Source organism: Rhipicephalus microplus, chromosome 4 (genome assembly GCF_043290135.1).
Source record: "Rhipicephalus microplus isolate Deutch F79 chromosome 4, USDA_Rmic, whole genome shotgun sequence".
NCBI classification, from domain to species: domain Eukaryota; kingdom Metazoa; phylum Arthropoda; class Arachnida; order Ixodida; family Ixodidae; genus Rhipicephalus; species Rhipicephalus microplus.
In genome coordinates, this window is record NC_134703.1 from 107,783,060 (window position 1) to 107,806,030 (window position 22,971).

The window sequence follows — 22,971 nt, forward strand, 5'->3', positions numbered from 1 at the left end:
AAACAAAAACTACATATACAAAAAAGTTGCCTATTAAATTATTATTGTTGTTATTTTGTGCTAATAACTATCTGCATTTGCGACAACACAGCCGACCACAGCGGCTCCGAAACTTAACGCTAGTCTAGCATTGGCTTTGTGGGGAAGCGTTTGCTTTGCGTTGTTGCTCGTGCTACAGTGAACTAGTCCACTGCACTCGTGCTTCGCCGGCTGCGAAAGTTTTCGTGTGGTTATTCCCGACACAACAAACCAAAATGAGCAAGGCACATCCTCCAGAGCTGAAGAAGTAAGTTACAGCTGCTGCTTGTAACTGCGTCACCAGCTTAATACTAGTGCATTGCTTGTCGGCAATAGATCGGCGTTCTGTGATATGCGCCTACTGCTAATTAAACCTAAGCAATGTAGTAGTTTGTCTAGTTTATTTTGTGCTTGTAGTTATTACGTTTTTTTAATGCTGACTTCCTGTTTCATTTCAGGTACATGGACAAGAAGCTGTCGCGTAAGTTTTCTTTAGTATCATTTATTGTGAAGCGCGCACTGTCACTTCACAGGCCACGCGCGTGTTTGTCTTGCGAACGGTTTGCCTACTCACCGCAACCTCACTCGATGCCTTGTGTTGGTGGATACCTGATGAAATTAGGAAAAAATTCCGTTTAACAGAATACTCCAGTTTGTCATTGTAAACAAAACTCACCAAGATCTTAGTGAAGTCTGAACGGCTGTTTTAAAACCGCTCCGTACTTAATTGTACCGCATGGGTTTCTTTGTCCTAAGCGACGTATATCTACAAGGATTAGAAGCCAAGTTATAGTGAAGTAGACTCGGCTTCAACCTCTGTTTTGCCAAGCATGGAAAACACGTTGGAACAGTCCTTACAGCACTGATGTATGCAGATGATGTCGTAATGATGGCCGACAACAAGGCAGACCTGCAACGATTGATAGACATCTGTGGTAATTAAGGAGATAGGTCAAATTTAAGTTCAGTTAGCGAGAAAAAAATTGGCCCTATATCTGCATGTTACACTGCAAATGTCATCGAAAGACGACAGTCCTGCGTCTGCAGAGAGTGAACGAAGGTCAAGCAAGATTGGATGTTGTCAGGGGTTGATGCATACGATGACACGACTGATTGAACGACAAACAACTGATTTATTAACGATTCAAAGCGATTACATAACTGATACCTCGTGAACCATCTCCTCCCCCATCCCCCTTGCGGCCACTCTCTTCAACCGCTAATAGTTCCACAAATTACGATAGGTGGCGCCAGTTGTCCGCAGTGGATGTAAATGCCTTACAATGTTAAACAATGAGGCATGGGTAGATTTCCTTTGGAGCACGCGGAGTTACCCCAAATAAGGGGGTACAAGGTGACGTTTCAGGGCAGGGAAGCTGGCAGCGAGATGAAATTTGAGGAGCGACTGAGGGGAAAAAAAAAAAGAGAGGAGCATTAGGCTAGTAAACTTTTCAGCTACATGTACATGAGGAATGTTGATACTAAATAGAGGAAGCGAACTCATAAATTATCAAGCAAGTATTTAGACAACAGAAGAATACCAAGCCATAAGGAAACATTAAGAAGTAGTTGAAGGAAATGGAGAGAGGTGTGGGGAAAAGGGGGGATACTTACGAAACTATCACTGGAGACCTACTGAACTTGTAAGCAGGAAGTTAGAAAAGGAAATATCTACTATAATGGGCCTTTTCCGGGTAGGTAGCCTGTGCATGCACGCCGGCCTCGAGGAAGCACGGGCACGCATGCGCTATAATTTTTGGTGGCCAAAACGTGACGACATATGCGGACCAAGCGACATCTGGTGCCGCAAACATGCAAGTGTTTTCCCCAAAGAGAGGCGTGAATTGTGGCCTCAGAGATTGCCTACCGGCATGTGGAGGGCAATTTCGGAGTGCAAGAACAACCAGTTTTGATTTCGGGGATCTCCACCCGGGGTGCTGTTCTGACTAGGAAAAGGCCCGTTCTCAGTTAGTTCTATGTTGTTTGAAGCCAGAGAGGGAGTATTGTGGACTAAGACGTACCGAGCCAAATATGAAAACATAGGCTCGTTATGTTGTGCGTGTAGAAAGGAAGAGGAAATGGCTGAACATTTGATAATGTTCTTTGAAGGGCTTCACTCTGTAGCACAAGATGATGGTGCAGAATTTTTCAAAGCATTACGGTTTAGAGATAGTGAAGGCAATGTAGAAATAACCAGGAGGAGGCTAATCAATTGGTGGATACAGTCAAGGCACGAGTGAAATTTAATCCTTTAATACATAGTGAAGCATGTATTATACAAATATGGAAAGTTCTCAGTCACTTTTCAATGCTTTGTAGAGTACTTAAAGGTTCGTGCATTTAGCAGATTTGTTGAAACAAAATAATGCTCTAAAACATTCACAATTTATTCTAAACACGAATCGCAACTCAGTTCCATCGACTGCACTCATTTAGGCAAGAAAGCCTTCATGCCTGTGGGGGTCTCGGCGAGGCGAACGCGCACATCGCCACGCCACGCTCTTGGGGTGAACGGACACAGCAGACGCAGTCGGTACAAAGCACACAACATACATACATTTATTAACTAATTTAGAGGACGATATCGTCCGCCGAATGATACACCAATTTCAATTAACACGCTACCATACAAACAACATAACGCAGTGACACACTAAACACACAATAGCATGATAAACACACACTAACACACCCAACACACTAACACATACCCAAGGCGGCGTCGCCAACGCCTGACTTTCCACGTGGGACCCCAGTGCGAAGCCCGCGGTGCCGAGCACCGGGGGACCCACGCTACAGACAACCGTTCGCGGCAGCCGCCACACGCAGAAGAGACTCGCTCAACGCTCGCCCACCACCAAGGCCTGCCTTCCGCCAGGGGCCACCGCCGGCGCTACCACTCTACCAACAGTGGTACTCAAAGCGAACACAACGCCATCTATCGCCCGGCGGTGGTCACCACCGAAATAAAGCCTTGGGGCGAGACACCTGCGCCACGCGGCGCAGACAACTTTACAGGGGGGGTGTCAGCACCCCCACATTCCCCCGACCTTAAATCAAACCATATCCCGAAATCAAAAATTAGCTACACAAGCTTTAACAAAAAAAAAAAATGATATCGCACGACCATAATGTCCTTGCACCACGACACCGCCGCTGGTCGACACTGCTGCACTGTCCGGCTAGACTTCACCTCAGTACCGGCCCCGCAACAGCAACGTTGCCGTCGGCGTGACGATCCGTCGCTAGCGCCGACACGTCTTCCAGTTGCGACCAGCAGACGCGAGGGCGCCGGACTGCAGGCAGTTGCGCAGGTCCCAGGCCTCCATCGCCCGACCTCACGACCGCATTCCTGGCCAGCGATGCTGACGATGTGCAGGACAGCCGGCCGTGGACGACATCCCTCCCGCTGAATACATTAATAACAACAACAAAAAACTTGAAAGAAAACAATCGAGCAGGTCCTCGGGAAGGGAGCTTCGAGCTTTTCGTCCACGTGGTACGTTGGTCCGTACTGCTAGCTAATACATCGGTGGCGGCCGAGACGCCCATCAAAATAAAACAAAAATCACTTTTCCTAACTCGTGCTCACAAGAAAAAAAAAAGTGAGGGAAGCAGAGCGCAACACTTCAACGCCACAATCCACCTAGTTGTGCCACGTGCGACAGGCGGCTGCGCAGAGCCTTAGGCCTAATGAGTCGCTCGGCAAGAACCGGCATCCACCCAGCCTAGGCGAAGAAGAGGCAGCCACGAGGAGAGGTCCACTCTGTGGGGTGGTCCTATCGCTCGCCGCACACAGCAGCTTACCGAGCGATTGGCGTCCACCGCCCCGGGCGGTGTCACGACGCCCCCGGCGCCGAGCCGCAATACAAGTCAGCAACGACGCCCGGCTCCCTGAGCCCTAAGAGATAGAAGAAGCTATTTACAGAAAATCGGACCACCCACAAGGCTTCCGTACTCACTCGCTTCGGGCCTGGCCTACAAACCACGTGCTCTAGTCCTTGCTCACCCCAGGATGCGGACCGCATGGCTCTCGTCCTAATTCAACAACGTTTTTGAAAACTAACAACTACAAAAAATAAAAACACTTGCGAGCAAAAAAAAAAAAAGAAAGTCAACCTGCAGACAAATTCAAACACGTTACAAAACCAATCTCCTCGCTTCTCAACAAAGCACACCACCGACGCTAGCAAAGAAGTCCCCCCTAGGCCTACTCTACTCCGGCTCTAACAAAATCCCTGTATTGAACCGCAAAAACAGTCGTCCGATACTCCAAGAGCCCCACGTTGGGCAGCCAGTGTGAGGTCTTGGCGAGGCAAACGCGCGCATCGCCACGCCACGCTCTTGGAGTGAACGAACACAGTTGACGCGGTCGGTACAAAGCACACAACATACATACATTTATTAACTAATTTAGAGGACGATATCGTCCGCCGAATGATACACCAATTTCAATTAACACGCTACCATACAAACAACATAACGCAGTGACACACTAAACACACAATAGCATGATAAACACACACTAACACACACACTAACACATACCCAAGGCGGCGTCGCCAACGCCTGACTTTCCACGTGGGACCCCGGCGCGAAGCCCGCGGTGCCTAGCACCGGGGGACCCACGCTACAGACAACCGTTCGCGGCAGCCGCCACGCGCAGAAGAGACTCGCTCAACGCTCACCCACCACCAAGGCCTGCCTTCCGCCAGGGGCCACCGCCGGCGCTACCACTCTACCAACAGTGGTACTCAAAGCGAACACAACGCCATCTATCGCCCGGCGGTGGTCACCACCGAAATAAAGCCTTGGGGCGAGACACCTGCGCCACGCGACGCAGACAACTTTACAGGGGGGGGGGGTGTCAGCACCCCCACATGCCGTAGAGCTCCACCGAAAGACCTGGCATCAGATGAGGAAGCATTGTAGACGTTGGTGTCAACAGAATTTTGCGTTGCGGGATGCAGTCATGTTGCATTGCGTGGGGTGTTAGGGTCGAAGGAGCAAGTTGCTGATGGCATTCCACCGCTGGCACCAGTTGTTAGGGGTCGGAAGATGGATCGCTGGAGGCATCCCACCGCTGCCACCAGTTGTTGAAGATGCGGGACTTCCCGGTCTCCTGTGGTAGCGAGGTGTAACCGGGTGGAGGAACTGAACGCTGACAAGAAGAGGATACGAAAAACAAACAGGTTTATGGCACTATTTACACTTATTTACAGCAAAGAAAGGATAGTGGTTTCACAAACCACGAGCGTGATGGTTGAACCGTGACATGGTTCAGAGCGACGTCCAGCACTCTGTGGCGTCGTTTTAAGCCCTGTCGGGCTCCTCCTCTCCGAGTGGAACACCAATCACACACACACAACAGGTGAGGGGGATGAGCATGCACGGTCCACATGAACGTCCAATATTGAGTCGTGATCACTGCACTGCAAGGCAGCGCCAGTGGGGCTCTTCCTCATCGTGTGTGTGCCGCTAGTCGAGAGGTCCCACGATCCTGACAGCTTACATCAAAGGGTCCGCCGATTTGTTCGCTAAATTAGCAGGGCGATTTGCGGCGGCCGCCACGGTCTCTTCCAAGGAAAATGCTGTCTGTTGTCCTCTCTGGAACGGTTTACGATGTCGTGGCGACACGGCGTCTCATCCTCCGGACAATGCCTGGCGGGCATAGGCAGCCGGCCGGTCGGTTACTTGATTGAGGATTAAACGAGCGCCGCTCCCCTGTCAGCTCTGGCGCCGGTCACAACAGCTTCCCTGTCTCCCGATGTGTCGCTGAGGTCATCAGGCACCACTGCTGCCTGAAGGGACGACGAAAGGGTCCGCATTTGAAAGTCGGGAACTCGCCTTTGCTTGCCACATTGTCTGGGTAATTGCTCAAATCTTCGACGGCGTCTGGCAGACTGGGCGCCGAAGGGATTGAGAGCCTCCTCAGTAGACCTGCTTATGCACAATGGCGTCTGCCCAGACGAATTTCCAGGCCAAACTTAACAGGGGTGTTAAGGTATGGATTGGGAAGGGGGCGTTAGGGGGGAGAGGAAATCCTAGTAGCATTCTAGCTACCACACTTAAATTAATAATGATAGGTGTAACCTTAAAAGACAAGAAGAAAGCAGAGTGGGTTAAGGAACAAACCAGGCTTACAGATAGCATAGTTGAAATCAAGAAGAAATGGACACGAGCCAGGCACGTAGCACGTAGGCAGGATAACCGCTGGTGATTAAGGGTAACTGACTGGATTCCCAGAGAAGGCAAACGCATGTAGGGAAGGCAGAAAGTTAGGTGGACCGTTGAGATTAAAGACAAGAAGAAAGCAGAGTGGGTTAAGGAACAAACCAGGCTTACAGATAGCATAGTTGAAATCAAGAAGAAATGGACACGAGCCAGGCACGTAGCACGTAGGCAGGATAACCGCTGGTGATTAAGGGTAACTGACTGGATTCCCAGAGAAGGCAAACGCATGTAGGGAAGGCAGAAAGTTAGGTGGACCGTTGAGATTAAAAAGTTCTCAGATATACTGTGGCAGCAGAAAGCACGCGACCGGGTTAATTGGTAATGGGAAAGGCCTTTTCCCTGCAGTGGGCGTAGTGAGGCTGATGATGATATGCAGTACAAGTTGCTCCTCTTTTAGCAATAATTTTTTTCAGAAGTCTATAGATATGGCCACGTTACCTGACGACTGGCGTGTCGCAAAAGTAATTCCTGTTTTTTTAAAAAAAAAGGTTCTCCATTACAGATACATAACTACTGTCCTATCTTTCTTTTTGTTCGTGTAAGATGCTTGGGCATATATTAGCAAAATGCATAAATGATTTTTAGCATGAAACCATGTAATAACTGATGCACAACACAGTTTCAGGCATAGATACTCCACAGTTAATTTATTATTCACAACAGTTCATGAATTTACTAAGGTTCTTGACAAAGGTGGTCAGATTGATTTAATACTTTTAGACTTTTCCAAGGCATTTGGCAGAGTAGTGCATTCAAAGTTAATATTAAAAATGAGAGCACTTGGATTAACCACGCACATTATTCACTGGGTTAATACCCTTCCAATCGAAAATGATACATTAACTTTGACAAATCCAGTTCGCAGTTTTTAGATGTGCACTCAGGAGTTCTGCAGGGGTCCGTTCTGGGCCCTTTTCTTTTCATCGTCTATAATAATGACATTCAACATATAGCGGACCAGCCTGTTCATTTGAAATTATTTGCAGATGACTGCATCATATTTATGCCTGTAAATTCTGTACATGATCAAATCACCTTGAACAGCACTTAAAATAAATTGTCAGAATGGTGCAACAATGGGAAATGGTAGTTAACCTTCCGAAACCTGTGCACATGAGCATCACTAACAAATGGAACCAACTTTCTTCTACCTACTGTATACAAAATAACCCCCTTGAAGAAATTCAGGCAAGCAAATATTCAGAAAACACTTTAACCTCCAGTCTCAACTGGTCAACCGATATAAATGACATATGCTCTAAGGCTTGGAAAAAATTAGGCCTCCTGAAACACATGTTGGGCGAATCCTCCCCTTCTCTTAGGTTGACGACTGGCAAAACAATTAGACCCTTTTTGAAATACGGCAGTGCTGTTTGGAATCCTTATACCCAAGTTGACATAAAAAAAAAAAAAACTCGAAAAAATTCAAAGATTAGCTATCTGCTACGTGCACAAACGTTTCAGATGCCTTGATTCACCATCAGATATGCTACAGATGGCCTAAAAATTAGAGCCACTATCTGAAAGAAGAAAACGGATATGCTTGAATTTCTCATCTTCGCTTTATTTTGGTAAGCTCAGAGTAAACTCTGACGATTACTTTCAGAAACACTTCGGTCGAGCTTCACGTCACAAGCACAGCCATTGCATCAAACCTATATTCGCAAGAACTAATTTATATAAATATTCATTGTTCCCTCGAACAATCACACAGTGGAATTAACATCTTCTTTACCTTTGCTGCGCACAAAGTTTTGATCTTTTTGTTGTTTGTGTCTGTTTATGTGTATCCTCTCCTGCTTGGACTCGAGCACGATGGGTATGCAGTATTGCAGAAAATGAAATAAAAATAAATGTTGACATAGTGATAGCACTTAACTTTATGGGCTAGGTGGCATGAGTCTCTGTTCGATCTAAAAAGTATAGCCTTATGAATGCATCCATCCATCCATACATCGTGCTCGAGTCTTGCATTCTAGCTATCACATTCGGGAATGTGAACACGCGACCTCACAAATTTACACTTGTCTACCGCTGTGTGCGAGTGTTGATAATTTGAACCATAGTTGAAATCTGAAGCAAAATGCATTAATTTTTCTCGGTTGCTATGATTTGTTTTGAAAATTATTGCAGCATCTGGAGTTGTCTGCTTACAATAATAGAATACCACGGGCGTGAGGGCAAAATAAAAATGTATGACGATTTAAGCTTGTAAACATTGGATGAGATTGTGAAAGCCACAGGCAAGAAACGAAATTACCTAAAAAACGCAACCATGAAATGAACAATGTGTTGCATTTCTTCCTTCTGTGCATGTTTGATTTTGGCAGTCTTGATCTCTGCACTGAACATTTAATGCTTTGTTTGAGGTTTCCCTGTAAATCGCCACCAGTGTTGCCGCTGCAAAAGCTCCGTAATTAAACAACTCTTGATCATCGACAGCTTTAGCCGCTACCATTTACTTCTATGGTAATCTGAAACCTCGTTAAAGTTATACATTTTGCATATGGACAAGCTAAACAATAATATTTATTGTTGGAGTTTACCATCCCCAAAACTGTGATATGATTATGAGGAACATCGTAGTGGAGGTCTCCATAAAGTTTGACTGTCTGGGGCCAAAATCCAAGCACACAGGTCTCAAGCCTTTTTGCCTCCATTGTGTAATGCCTTCATCAGGTAAATGAATGGTATATATTGACTCTCATTGACTTGCTTTTTTTTCTTTAGGGAGAAGTGGTACACAGCAGGTTTCTTGTTTTTGATTCACAGTGAAGCTTCACTGAGTGGAAGTTGTTGTTCAAATGCAGTATATATATTACAAATTTGTGTATATGTACTTCTTTTATGAGGTAAATAATGGTATGCATGTTTCGTTCACTTGTCTTTCCTTTTGGTGCTGGTGGTCAGTAGGTTGCTTGCTTCTTATCTGCAGTGAGGCTCAACGCAAGTCGTGTCGTCACCGGGATCCTGCGTGGCTTTGATCCGTTCATGAACCTTGTCCTGGACGAGGCTGTTGAGGAAACAAAGGGAGGAGAGAAACACAACATCGGCATGGTCGTAAGTATTCCACGTGTGCGAAATTTGGGCTTTGATTCTGACTGGTACCTGTGTTGTGCAATTTTCCAGGTTGTCAGGGGAAACAGCGTCATCCTTCTTGAGAGCCAAGACAGAATAGGCTGACACCGTGGATACAAGGCGGCCTTTTGCAGCCATTCATTCCCATCGCATTCTTCTCATTCACATTCTTGCATTATTATTTTGATGTCAATAAATATGCCATAAAACCGGGACTTTTGTGTTGCCTGTCTTTTTTGCTCTGTACAAAAGCTGTAATAAGGTGGCCCGAAGACAACGAATATATTGGTGCAGAGGCAGGTGCCTGGCAGCAGGCACATTTTAATGGGGGGAAAGGCATAAAAACACGCGTGTACTTACATTTAGGTGCACTTTAAAGTACCATGGGCTTTTTGAAGTTAATTTGGAGTCCCTCGCTATAGTATGACCCACAATCGTATTGTGTACAGTAAACTGGACAAGTTTGAATTTATTCATTATGTTACAGCACTGAAGGAACGAGAAAACTTAACTATGGCACACATATGACACACTTATTATATGCGTGCCTTAAGTTTTCTGGTACCTTTCGTGTGGTAACAATGAATTGTGAGGTGGTTTTGGTGTGTAAAGCACTTGCAATGATAATTATTATTATATTGGCAGGCGACAGTGGAATTATGAATAGCACCTGGAATATGTACTGTAACGCATTTACCACGGTCTCATTCTTTTGTCGCCGTTGTCTGGAAATTGCTGAAGCTGAACTACCTTCAAAGGTTGCCCCGCCGCAATTGTGTAGTGGCTAAGGTACTGGGCTGCTGACCCGCAAAGCGCGGGATCGAATCGCGGCAGCGGCGGCTGCATTTCCGATGGAGACAAATACTGTAGGCCCGTGTGCTCAGATTTGGGTGCACGTCCCCCCCCCCCCCCCCCCCCAGGTGGTCGAAATTTTTGAAGCCCTCCACTACGGCGTCTCTCGTAATCGTACGGTGGTTTTGAGACGTTGAAACCCACATATCAATTATTACCTTAAAAGGTTGGTATAAATGGTTAAGGAAGTATTCAGACCATTAAACCAATGCACGAGAAACAGCATGACTGCAAGTTTTCTTTTCCCTTCAAAACAAAAGCACATATTTGAAAACTGCATTGTTATGCCAAGTTTGAGCCGTGCTAAAACGTCGGTATCAGCCCAGGCCGTGTTTTCAAGTTAAATTGTAAAGCCAGTAAAAGTAGGTAAAAGTTAAATAAAAGTCGCAGCACAGCCCGCTTCAAATCAAAGCGACTACCGATACCCCAAGTTGTCGCGTAAGAAAATAGTTCGCTACTACTCCCTCCTTTGGATACTTCAGGTTCTTGTAGAGCGCAAATCATGTAAAATTTTCAAAAATTCGTAGAAGTTTCATGCTTGTTTTGGATTCAATCATTTATAAAGACACCCTTATATTACCAACTGGGATGTGGCGCAACGTTACAAATTGCTGTTGGATTTAGCGCGGCCTCTTGTGTTTCGCACTTCGCGCTGCATTGCTCCATTCGGAAATGGCCGCGAGTTGACTCTTCACCTTTTCGCTACAATGCAGCCGATGTTAGCCTCCCGTTAAGACGCTCTCTATTTGTTTTCTCATTGTCGTTAGATACATTTCGACATCTGCGACGCACAGAATGGATCGATTTCTCTCGGAGAGCAAGCGCAACTTGGTATGTTAGGTTTCGACTGATTGTCCTTTCCTGATCAGCTGTATTTACGTTTCGCGGCTGATATTTAGCGTTGCACGCGTCTCCGTGCTATTTGTCGCGCTACCTAGACATTTTAGGCCCAATATATTGATGACATATGTATCTAAATGCGGTATAGCCTGCGGTTTTGTCGATTGAATGTGCGCAGTATGGACCGCGGCTTTTCGCTTCTTGTGCGATGTCCCAGTTTGATCTGCGGCCACTGCCCACGGCCTCTTCGCTGTTTTGCATCGGAAACCAGCTGTCGATACTCAGTTCAAAATTTTGCCTTGTGCTGAGCTTATTAGCAGTGAAACGTATAACCTTATTTCAGCGGTCGCGAACTAACGTTCACTTTCGTTATGCCTCCAGGAAAAGCTCGACGCTTTCACCAAAGTTCACGTCGTGCTGGGGAACGAAGCCTGCGATTTGGATTCCGCCGTTGCCTCCATCGTCACGGCGTACCTGCTGCACGAGGTGAGCGGTGTCTCGTTCTGTTTTCACAGATCCACGTCTAACTCAATTTGATTGCGGTCAGCCGTGTGGCGTACCCGGGAATCTTCCGGTTCGTGACAAGCGCGCATCTCATATGCGTAACGAAAACCCGTTTTCACTTTCAGCTTCAACCGGTCGCGACGTTACTCGTCCTTCCCGTGCTTAACATCGCGAGGAAAGACGTCAAACTGCGGACGGAGATCACGTATTTCTTCGAACATGTGGACATCCCACTGGACTCGCTGGTATGCCGGGATGAAATTGACCTAAAGGTAAAAAATGCCGGCCGTCACGCCCACTGCTTCGCGTGGTGAGCGTCGTTCGCCGGTTTCCGTTGTGCCATTTCCACATCGTAAAGCCATATCTGCACGCATACCGCGCGACTGGCTCTCTGCCAGAAAGCGTAAACAATTGAGCTTGGTCTTTTGTGCGGTGCTTTGCACGGCTCCTGCATACAGTCTCGGCAGTGTCGTATTTGCGTTGATTCGAGGAACGTCTCAAGCTAAAGTGATACTGTCGCATTAAATTTGCTTATTTTAAGGATAATGCATTCGTCCGAGCATAACCGAGGGTTACAAAGTGAGCAAACGAAACAGATAAAGCAAAAATAAAGTAATGGTATGAAATCATAACAATAAAAAAAATTTATTGTTAAGGTTCATAATCTTTCATTTCTGTATGATGTGTATGACATAGTATGACCGATACTGCAGCATCGATTTTCTGAATTTTTAAGTTTTTTTATCGCTAAAAAAACTAATGTTCTGTAATAACGTTTGCCATGCTTGCCTGTAAATTTGCTATGGCGTGCTAAATGTGCATTTGTAATCAAGAAAATCCAACGAGATATACATTTTGATTCCAGCAATCACTCAACCCCCTTTACATTGCTAGTCATATGGGCACGTCTCGCTCCAGCTGACAAATAAAGTTGAATGACGTCCCTTACAACCTAGCACAAGAGAAGGCTGTCTTTCTTGTTGCGTCTTTACAGTATTTGAAAGGTGACTCTCCTAATATAATTATAGCAGAAGGGTTCTCATGAAATGGTTTGTGAAGTGCTTCAACAGTGTCGACTTGGTAACGGAAAAAAAAAGGTTGTTTTACATAGTTTACATAGTCATTTATTTTTTTATCTACAGAAACTTCACTCTCAGTCAAAGTTGTCACTGACCCTTGTGGATCACAATCTTTTGCCCAAAGAAGATGCTGACTTGCAACCTGCAGTCCAGGAGATCATTGACCACCACAGGTTGGAGACTTCTCACAGGTTGGCATCTTTCTTGTTCTCTTTCAAAGGCCCCAGCACCCAAAGCTATGTGTGTCATTCCTATTTCGCCTTTGCTTGCTGTAGGTCATCGCAATGCTTTGGCGGCAGTGAAGGAGCAGAGATAAAGTTTTGACATTTTAATTTGCAGTGGTGTAAGTATAAAGAAATCACAAGTGAGGGAGGGGTGAAAAGGGGTGTGTGCACATCCTGTAGTGGCAGCTATTCTGTTTTCACAAATATGTTTAAGTATTAGTTATATTAAAATCATGCATCAAAAAAAAAATTTTGTATAATGCAGCGGCATCGGTGTCAGGTCAGAGAAAACAGCACTGAGCAGTATAAGTGTGTGTTCGACGGTGAATTTAGTGTCTTGGCGTTTTTATGTAAGCTAGTGATCTTTAAAGATAGCACGCACATAGCCGAGCAGTTGGGTTCATACTTTGTCGTGAGTGACTTGTTCATACTTTATTGTGAGTGACTTGCAACAAATCTTCAGTGTAAGTAACAGTAGATGATTAGTGATTATTCATTTACTTTACATTTCAAAGCCCGACATATACACATTTGTGGCACGTCAGAAATAACCCATAGTATTTGAGAAAGCTTGTATCTGACAGTGCTTTTTGAAACCACTAACAGTTTTCTCTTTTGTACTTAATTTCTGCTCATTGGAAGAGTTTCGGACATCAGTGTTGGCTTTAAAGAATGTGCCATCCTTAACTGTCAATAAATTGAAATATGACATTCGAAAATTAAATTTCAAGGGAGGACACTAGCAAGGTGTCACCTAAACACAAAACGGGTCAGGATCCCCACTTCCTCAATTCTCTATTATTTATGGCGCTGTTAATTTGTTCGAAGGACCATTTTTGCTCTGACCTTTGTAAGAGCACGACTACATAATATTGTTAAAGAGTAGGGTTACATTAGATGCACTGTTAGTGTTTCTGATGCAGTTTGAAAAATGGTTGCTGCTCACTTTCCCCATAGGACATAACATTGCAGTTTGATGTACTACTTTTTTTGTATAAATCTGTATGTGGCTGCCGGTTAATGTATAATGGAAAACACGATTTGGCATTTTACCAGAGTGATTTGATAGTTACTGCAATGGCCAGTCTAACAGAACAGTTCTCTTTGCTTGATTGCTTGATAGTACTTCATTTTATCACTTGTTGCTTGGGACTGGCTTATCATAGTGCTTCACATATTTGAATGTTGCACATTGTAATAATGCATCATTGTAGTTCTTCTGAAGCTAATGAAGGACAAGAAGATATAAATTTATGCTTTCCACATTGACAAAGTTAAAATCACTAAGCATAACGTGGAGTACTGATAGCGTGCCATCTATCAGCAACACTATCAACAAGCAAAGAGGGAACTGCTGATATCGTTGTGTCAAAATTGTATGAAGAGCATGTTGAGCATCTAACTGTGTCAACTGGCATGCGGAAAATTCTAAAAGGGACACCAAATGTTAATGATAAGTGAGTGGCATCGATAAATAGTACTTGAGAAAATATCTATGCTATTCCAGAGGGGATTAGTGATACAGATATTAAGGTTAATGTAGGACCCGTAATACGAATCGAGCTGAACATTTTAGTACTAAAGCCTGATGACATAGCCTGTCTGTCCTCTACTTATATCCGTCACTACTAGTCAGTCATTGTGAGATGGCATACATCTTTATTTGTTTTTGAGGAATGTATCATTTTGCTGCCTGCCTAGGCAGGCTGTGTGTAATAAACTCTTATGTGACACTGACTACCAATCTCAGAGGCTGTATTTTTGGTACTGCAAAAGCCAGATGCAACAATGAAAGCCAGAAACACATCATGGCCACCGTGTTTAGATACTTTGATAGATAATGACACACTTGATGAATGTTGGAAACCTGAGCTGCCTGTATCTTCCCATCTGACTGAATTTATTGAAACCTGTAGTTTTTGCTAGCTCTATTGCTAAACTCGCTGGAACGTCAAGTAAGAAAAAATGCCATGCCCATGTGATTTTATTGGCTCGATTTCTGGCTGTGCTGTAGGCACACTTCAGCACTACCTGTGAGGCAGTAGTGGATGGTAATGGCGCATGTAGTGTTTTCCTTCCCAGACAGGAACAGATAATTTGGATTGCATTAGCGGTATGTGGCAGTACTGCAGCCAGAAGTATTTTTCAGGGTTGGCGTGCGGTAGCCATACTTTAGATACTTGTGTGCATTTGTATGTGTGCATGTATCACGCAAAATCTAGAAGTTTCAGGAGGCAATTGAAAGGAGATACTTGCACCCTTCACATGTTAAGGAATATCTGGGTAAAATTTCATCCCGATATGGCTATCAGAAGTACCAAAAACATGTCTAATCTCAAGAAGTTGCATGAAAATGAATCTCGAGAAAAACGCATTTTAAAGGGATAAGACAAAGCTCATCTATGTGGTGAAGATATGTTTTCTTCAATGTTTTCATTTATCATGAGAGTTTGGCAATCATTATTAATTTGAACATGTGGCTTTAGTGAACTCTTCATGAGAAATACAATGGCAAACTGCCAGGTGACAATTGATTGATATGTGGAATTTAACGTCCCAAAACCACCATATGATTATGAGAGATTCCGTAGTGGAGGGCTCCGGAAATTTTGACCACCAGGGGTTCTTTAACGTGCACCCAAATCTGAGTACACGGGCCTACAACATTTCCGCCTCCATCAAAAATGCAGCCGCCACAGCCGGGATTCGATCCCGCCACCTGCGGGTCAGCAGCTGAGTACCTTAGCCACTAGACCACCGCGGCGGGGCCAGGTGACAAGTTCCAGGGGACTCCAGACAATGAGCACTATTTAATTTTTTGTTGGCACCTTGTGCTTTTTAAAAGTGGTTTTAACCTACTTCCAGTTTAATTACAACCTTCAGTTTATTTTTGTTGTGAAAGTAGAGAAGCCAAACTTGTGAAAGCAAATGAAAAAAATATGTGCAATTTGGAAAATCCCTGATGCACTGCATGATGTTGTGTACCATGGGTACATCTGTTTAATTGAATATGCACATTGTTATGTATTTGTCTTGCAGGTGTGACAAGACAGTTGAAATGGTTGGGTCATGCTGCACTCTGGTAGCCGAGAAAGTTTTCCACTCTAAGCCAGATCTGTTAGCCCCTCAGGTTGCTCTATTGCTTTACGGTAAGCGCACTGTTTTGCTTGCTTGCTTAGCACCTTTGTTTCTCACTGTATGCTTTTGCTTACTATACATATATATCATTGTGCTGATAATTTGAAGTTTTTTATTTGAATGTACTATTACCACAAGTACACAACAGGATGGCAGATTGGCTGGTCACACGTTCCTGTTTAACATAAGCAGCATCATAGCAAAAATGCTCAATGCATACACTTGTAGTAACATTAAAAGAAAAAGAAATACGTTCAGTAAAACAAACAAAAGAAACAAGAATTTGGCAATTGGAAATTGCAGTGAAAGTATTTTTTTAGAAGACATAAAAAAGTTTACATTCACGATAACAGTTGAAGTATTGTGTTTTTAAAAACAAAGCATATGTTCTAATCACGTCGTTTTATATAACCAGCCACAGTGGTTCATTGATTATGGTGATCGCCTGCTGACCCGTCGTTCGCGGCATCGAATTACGGTCACCGCGGCCGCATTTTTGGTGGCGTTGAAAATGCTTGAGGTCTGTGTGCTTGGATTTTAGTGCACATTAAAGAACTCTAAATAGTCAAAATTTCCGGAGCCCTCCACTACGACGTTTCTGGTAATCATATGGTGGCTTTGGGACGTTAAACCACAACAATTATTGCATTGTTTATGTTGAGGGAAGACAAAGTGTTTGAAGACCATAGTTTGTGCGTGGGCACAGAACTTCGCAGTGTTTAGTGTGCCAGTTTAGGCGAGAAGATTCGTTGGCTTTCAAGTTGACGTTGTTTCTGTTGTGAGTGGTACCTCTAATCGTTTTGAATTTGAAAAAACATATAAAGTGATACTACTCATATAGGTGTCACTTGCATCACCAGATAATGCTCCTGAACAAACTGCATGAAAGAGTCGATTCCTTCCACTTGTCCGTAGTTTTATCAACACCGTTCCCTTGTTTGTGGACGATCCGAGATGAGAAAACAGTGTTCACTTGCGAAAACATAGGGGAGTTCAAGCCATGCGTAGTATTTTAGGTACTAATTTGGCCCACGATTTGCTGTTACGACTAATACTGAGTGTACTAGTAAGTGCAGGTGCTTAATTTGGCAAGCTAATTAAGGTTATTATCAAAATACACTGGAAAGAAGTGTGGGTATGCACATATGTGAAAATTGTAAATACTGCTAATGATAAAGTTTCTGATATATTTATTTATTGATAACAGATATATAATGACGTAAGTGCAGTTGATGATGCATTTATTTGAGTTAGTTTCTTTCTAATCTACCAATGCATGCTAAAATTTTTGCTGCCAGCAGAATTTAGCACAAAAAATAAGTTTTTTGTCACAGGATGACAATGCAGTGTTAATGTTAAAGCCTGCCTCAGTTGCAAGGAGTACCCATTTCTGTAAGGGCGCAGTGCATGCTTATTTTGCTATAAAAGAACTTGGGGGAGGCAGCAAAAAGAAGACCAGCTAAAATAAAAGTGCTCTTTTGGGGTTAACAGAGGATTAGAGTCGGTGAATGAAGTTAAATTAGCTGTGCCTGCCCACTAGTTTTCCCCATGCAGAAATCTCAGTTGCGAGGCGCCTCAGCGTGGTGTGTCACACTTATTTTGATGTATTTCGTCGTGGCTCAATTGGTAGGGCATCGGGCCCATAAACCGATGGTTGTGGGTTCGGATCCCACCGACAGAAAGGATAACCATTTCTACACTGTAATTCATGTTGATTTATGTTTTAGTTATCCATACTACAGTTGAAGACTGCAAATATTACTGCCTATGCTTTCCTTGGTCTTGGTTTGTTTGATTGGTTTCACAATGTCTAACAAAGAAACAAGCCCCTCGAGAAGGGGGGCGGGGGGAGGACCATTTTCTGTTCTTGATAACATTTTAGCACACTGTGGTAGGTCACTGAAATTTGCTGCCAAGTGAAACGTGGGACTTTTACAGACCATGGGGGTGATGGGCCAGCGCCGTGTTTGATTTGGTGTTTGGAACTTAGAGCCATGGGCATTTTATGTGCTCTTCCTAGTTGCTATTTAAATTCATTATAGTTGTCATTGTGCTATGTTACTATAAATGCAGTGGTTCATATACTGCAGTTCAGTGTACTTGTTCACAGCCAGATAATGGTACTTATCACACTGAAGAAAACCATTAGAAAGGGTTTTAGACAAAAGCATGGCTTCAGAATGCCAGGTTGCAAGTGGCTCTACATGTAGGAGAAAGAGAGAAATTCTATGCTCTTGGTATTTTTTAAAACGTCCTAGCAGACTGTAATCAACTGTTTTGTTTTTGTTGGATGCTAATGCAGCATTGCCCTTGCTCTCTTACGGTTATATTTGGAGCACTGCACTGAACTAACCTTCGAGCTTATTGCTGGACTGGATATGGGCTGTCCGAGCACATCAGTGCTAATGGCACTTTGATGCAGTACAGTGATGCACAGGTTGCTGAGACCACACATTTAATGTGAATTACTTATCAATTTGTTGAATTACTGGTGCTCAGCTCAGCATTTACTGTAGTGACATACTTGGACTAAATTTCACCTTGGGCATCATACTAACACTGTTCCAAAACCTGCAAATAAATACATCAGTCTATTATTTTTTCCTTTCAATTTGGTATTCACAGTATGATATTTAATTTGTACCTAAGATATTGATAATCATGTACCTTTATAAATTAATAGCAAAGAAAAACTGCATGTTATATTAGGGACTCTATATTGTGAATTTCAGTTGGTCAGCTTATCTTGCATAGGGTGTATGTTTATTAATGCTTAGAACAATGCCTGTTCAGCACTGAAGGCTGTTTATATAACATTCCTTTGAAATGTGTGTGTCCTTTTCAGGCACTATACTCCTTGACACAGTGTGCCTCTCAGAGTCGGCACGGAAAACGACAGTGAAGGACTTGGAAATGGTGTCTAAGTTGCAGGCATTACTTCCCGACCTGGGCAAGGAGGAAGTGTTCAAGCCACTGTGTAGAGCAAAGTCCAATGTTCAAGGTGAGTTGCTGGATATCTGTAGTAGTTATGAACTTTTGTTTTCGGCCAGTCAAAATATCTTTACGCCATTATGATGGCCAGACCTGTGTTTCTACTTGTTACAGAAACCAATGTGGACTTCCCAGAATGTTTTTTTTCTTGCAATTTTTCGAAGATTATTTTTTTGCAGTTGGAGCAGCGTCAATGCTCGTCTGATTATTTTAGTTTTGGATTGGTTCTAAAAAATCTCTTTCGGCATGTGCCGTTCTTCTTGGCTCTCTTTAATGTGCTTTCAGGTTAAAGTCTCTTGTTTGAAATGTTTGCAGGCCTGACTTTGGATGAGCTGCTTCGCAAGGACCTCAAGGCTGTCTGTTCATCATCAAAGCGCATAGCGATATCATCGGTGCCTGGAGAATTGAAGGTATGTGACTCGAATCTTTTCCGGGCAGCGAACTTGCATTCCATGGCACGTGATGGAGGCATAGTTCCAGCTCATATCTTGTAATTTCTTTTTTTTTTTTTAAGTTTTTGCTTTAAGCCATCATAACTCATACTTATTCGCTGGTGAGAATATGCCGTGTTAAGAGAGTTTGTGAAGATAGCCATTTTTGTTATCTAAAGTGAAGAAAATGCTGTCATTGCTGCTTACGCTGAAATTAAGCACGACCTCTGAGATGAGGAGGCTCCTACTGTCTATCTTGGAGGCTATTTGCCAGGCCTTGTGTAAAGGTGACAACCACCAGATTCATGCATTGTCTGCTTAGGTGTTGTTTGAAGACTGATTATAAAACAGCCTGATCATCACCAACCCTTGCCAAGAATGCTTCAGTGGCGTATACAACTCGCCCACAATGATCTCGGAAAAAGTGTTGCTTTGCTGCAGTTGTTTCTAAAAACCCATGTCACCCATAAACTACCACTATTTTCATCCATTTACGCTGTAGTAGTTAGTGGGTAACTTCTCATGCTTCTAAGCCAATTTTTATGACAGAGTTGTCAGACATGTTTGCTTTCATCCCCTTCTCTCTTTCTCTTCTGTAGAACATCTGTCAGGAGAACACGATGGAGGCAGAGCTGGGCAAGTTCTGCAAGACGCATGGCTACAGTGCCCTCATCATCCTCACCATAGCTGTTGAAGAGAAAAGCAATTCAGTACAAAGGCAGCTAGCAGTCTTCTCTTCGGACATTGTGCTCAAGCAGCAGGTAATCTACCTGGCTACGATGTAGCGTATTGTAGTAGGCGACGTTCATTACTAAGGCGTGTACACAAATGTTATACATATCTACAATAAAAGGCTAATGACCGATTTTTCAGGCATGCCCGATTTCTAAGATGGTTTTGAGACGCTATCATGCACTTACTTCATAGAGCGAGTGTCTAAGGATGTATAAAACCTAAGCATCCGAAGCCTTTAGTCCTTTGACTTTTTGCATACTATCTCACCGCGATTGTTGTTCATAAATGGCACCAATTGAAGTTTCCACGTTACCTTGCAGCTTTGAACCAGGGCTTTTGTGCACCAGTCTTGTTGCAGCCAAAGCTGTTGCTAAAGGTCTGTTTTGTGTAGTGAAAAAATTGGCAGATCCCACGTACCGTGGGAATCGATGATATGCGAAGTACGAGTAAGAAAGGTTGATATGTCACATTAAAATCAGCACAACGTTACGAGGTGGAGGTAAAATGATGTTGTACATGACTTCCGTGTCATGATTATCATGTTTGGTTATGTCGTTTACCTTCACCTATTCATGTCACGTGATACCAAATTTAGTATATGTGAAGCTAGTGAAACAGCCGCGAGCACGCTATGAGCGTGGTATGTTGTCATGTTCTTACATGGCAAGCGTGTCAGGTATTATCATGTTTGCACCAGTCACATATTTTGTCATCCATTGACGTCACTTAACACCAAATTTGGTATATATGGAGCTTGCAAAACGGTCGTGAGTGCATCATGAAGGGCCCAAAATACTCCTATGTAGCGTTGACATGCGCGGACGCTGGGCATAGCGATGCTACGTTAGCAAAACGCGAGCACTCGATAGTCTGACGCCATACGCGATCGGCGCAACCAGCGTCTGTCTGCGCGGCCTGACGGCAACCGCACACTGCGTCAAGTCGAAATGTATTGGCGCCTTGACTGTAGTATGTAGTCATGTTTTCACATGACATGCATGTCGTGATTATCATGTTTGCACCAGTCACATACCTTTGTCATCCATTCACTTACCGTAATACCAAATTTGGTATATGTGACACTAGCGAAACGGCCGCGAGCGCATCATAAGCGTGGCATGTAGTCATGTTATTACATGACATGCGTGTCATGATTTTCATGTTAGAGTCTGTTGCTTGTGTTTGCCATGCAATCATGTCATACCACACCAGTTTTGCAACATGCCATGTGAACAAAACCACCACAAGAGCTGCAGGACCATGAAATGTAAATCATGACATTCATGACATACATGTCATGATTTTCATGTTATGGATAGATAGATTGACAGATAGACAGACAGACAGACAAATAGATAAATACGCTCAAAGTCGTCGAAGTTCGCAAAAAAATTCTTCGCATTTAAAAATCTTGCAGTAAAATACTACCACTTGAGGGAACATCGGTTCATTGAACCATTCAGTTGACGAACATTTTCCAAGTCCCCTGCCGGAGTGCCATTACACCCACTGCTGACACATTTCAGTTCAACGTAATGAGTGCAGTGTGCATTTCAGTTCTACGTGCGTATTGTGTGTCACGAGCCAATGCATCTCATATCATGTTCATCAGAAATCGTCTGAAATATGGGGTACAGACTGCTCATTGGATTTTGAGGACTATGCCACCTATGAATTTCGTGTTTAGACATCAGAAAAGATTGCAGCAAGTGTTCTACCTCTGGAAAAAGAAGAAAGGGAGGAAAAGAACTTTTTCCTGTAGTACATCAAAAGAACTTCACTTTTCCCTGTGCTTGGAAAAGTGAAGTTTTTCGCTTCCCAGTGCAGTGTTGGGCTAGAAAGGTTCATGAGAGCTGGGACACCAGTAATTCAGTTCATCACGTCTGCAGTCCTATGTACAAAGTAAAGCAAAATATTACTGCATTCTTCAAAACATTGTATAAATATTATGTAAAAATACACATTCAAACAAGCAGCATTGCAAATAAAAGGGCTATACATTTATTTCATATGCTGATGTTTTCTTCAGCTCTAGATAACCAGCCTCAACTTAGCTATTTCAGATCAGCAACTTCAAGTTTGATGAATTTTTTTCTTGGGTACCTTGAAGTTTGTTCAAGTGAAATTTCACTGTATGTACTCATTCTTGCATTGTAGTGAAGCTGACCCAAAATGGAATCATTACGTGCACTCACCTGCCACCTCCTTTTGCGTTACAAACCCTGAGGTGAATAAAGTGTTCCAAAAGGGTTTTCGAGCTGTTTGAGATGTGATTCGACTGATTTGAGACAGACAGTAAGAAGTATAAATTCATTTTCATGGAAGATGATTGTGTTCAAAGAGTCCTAAAAAAATAGACTTCTACTGTACAGTGAATGAGAAGTTGAGAACTTAATGCCATCTGGTAAAAACAAATCATTAAGTTATACAATGCCTTTCTTTTTTTTTCTCTCTCTCTCATGCTGGCAAGTGGAGCCATGTCATGATCGTTGTGCTCCCACCTGGGACTGATTGCAATTGAAAGTGACCACGCAACTGCATCTGACTTGGATTGAGCCTAATCAGCAATGTCTCTGACCACGATAACAAATCTCACTACGTAATGTTAGTGTAGCTTGGAGACTATAGCCATCCTAGCATCACAAACGCTGCTTACAATATATTGCAAACCAGTTTAGATTCCTTTGTACTCCCAGCTATTAGCATACACTGTTTTGCATTACAATCTCACCTCGCTACAACAAAGTTGCACCTTACACAAAAATAAGTTTGTTATATCCGAAAATTCGTTATAAGGGTATATTCTGAACACTGTATCTATTCAAAGACAATTCTTCATTTATTTAG

At 43.4% G+C, this 22,971-nt stretch overlaps 2 protein-coding genes across 6 annotated transcripts in view; both read left to right on the forward strand.

The window, feature by feature from the left end:
* The first annotated feature begins 129 nt into the window (after positions 1-129).
* SNRPG (small nuclear ribonucleoprotein G) lies at positions 130-9,545 on the forward strand. Its single transcript, XM_037423293.2, has 4 exons — positions 130-286; positions 477-499; positions 9,188-9,312; positions 9,382-9,545. The coding sequence occupies exons 1-4, from the start codon at positions 255-257 to the stop codon at positions 9,433-9,435; spliced, it is 234 nt and encodes a 77-aa protein (XP_037279190.1). The 5' UTR covers positions 130-254; the 3' UTR covers positions 9,436-9,545.
* A 1,284-nt stretch (positions 9,546-10,829) lies between these two features.
* LOC119172245 (uncharacterized) overlaps positions 10,830-22,971 on the forward strand; it is a 42,583-nt gene continuing 30,441 nt past the window's right edge. For all 5 annotated transcript variants that reach the window (XM_037423284.2, XM_037423281.2, XM_037423283.2 and 2 more), the window contains exons 1-8: positions 10,830-11,013; positions 11,404-11,508; positions 11,652-11,798; positions 12,669-12,796; positions 15,869-15,978; positions 18,813-18,968; positions 19,274-19,368; positions 19,989-20,150. In XM_037423284.2, the coding sequence (XP_037279181.2) occupies positions 10,978-11,013; positions 11,404-11,508; positions 11,652-11,798; positions 12,669-12,796; positions 15,869-15,978; positions 18,813-18,968; positions 19,274-19,368; positions 19,989-20,150 (939 nt within the window). In that variant the 5' untranslated portion in view covers positions 10,830-10,977. The remainder of the gene's footprint in view (positions 11,014-11,403; positions 11,509-11,651; positions 11,799-12,668; positions 12,797-15,868; positions 15,979-18,812; positions 18,969-19,273; positions 19,369-19,988; positions 20,151-22,971) is intronic.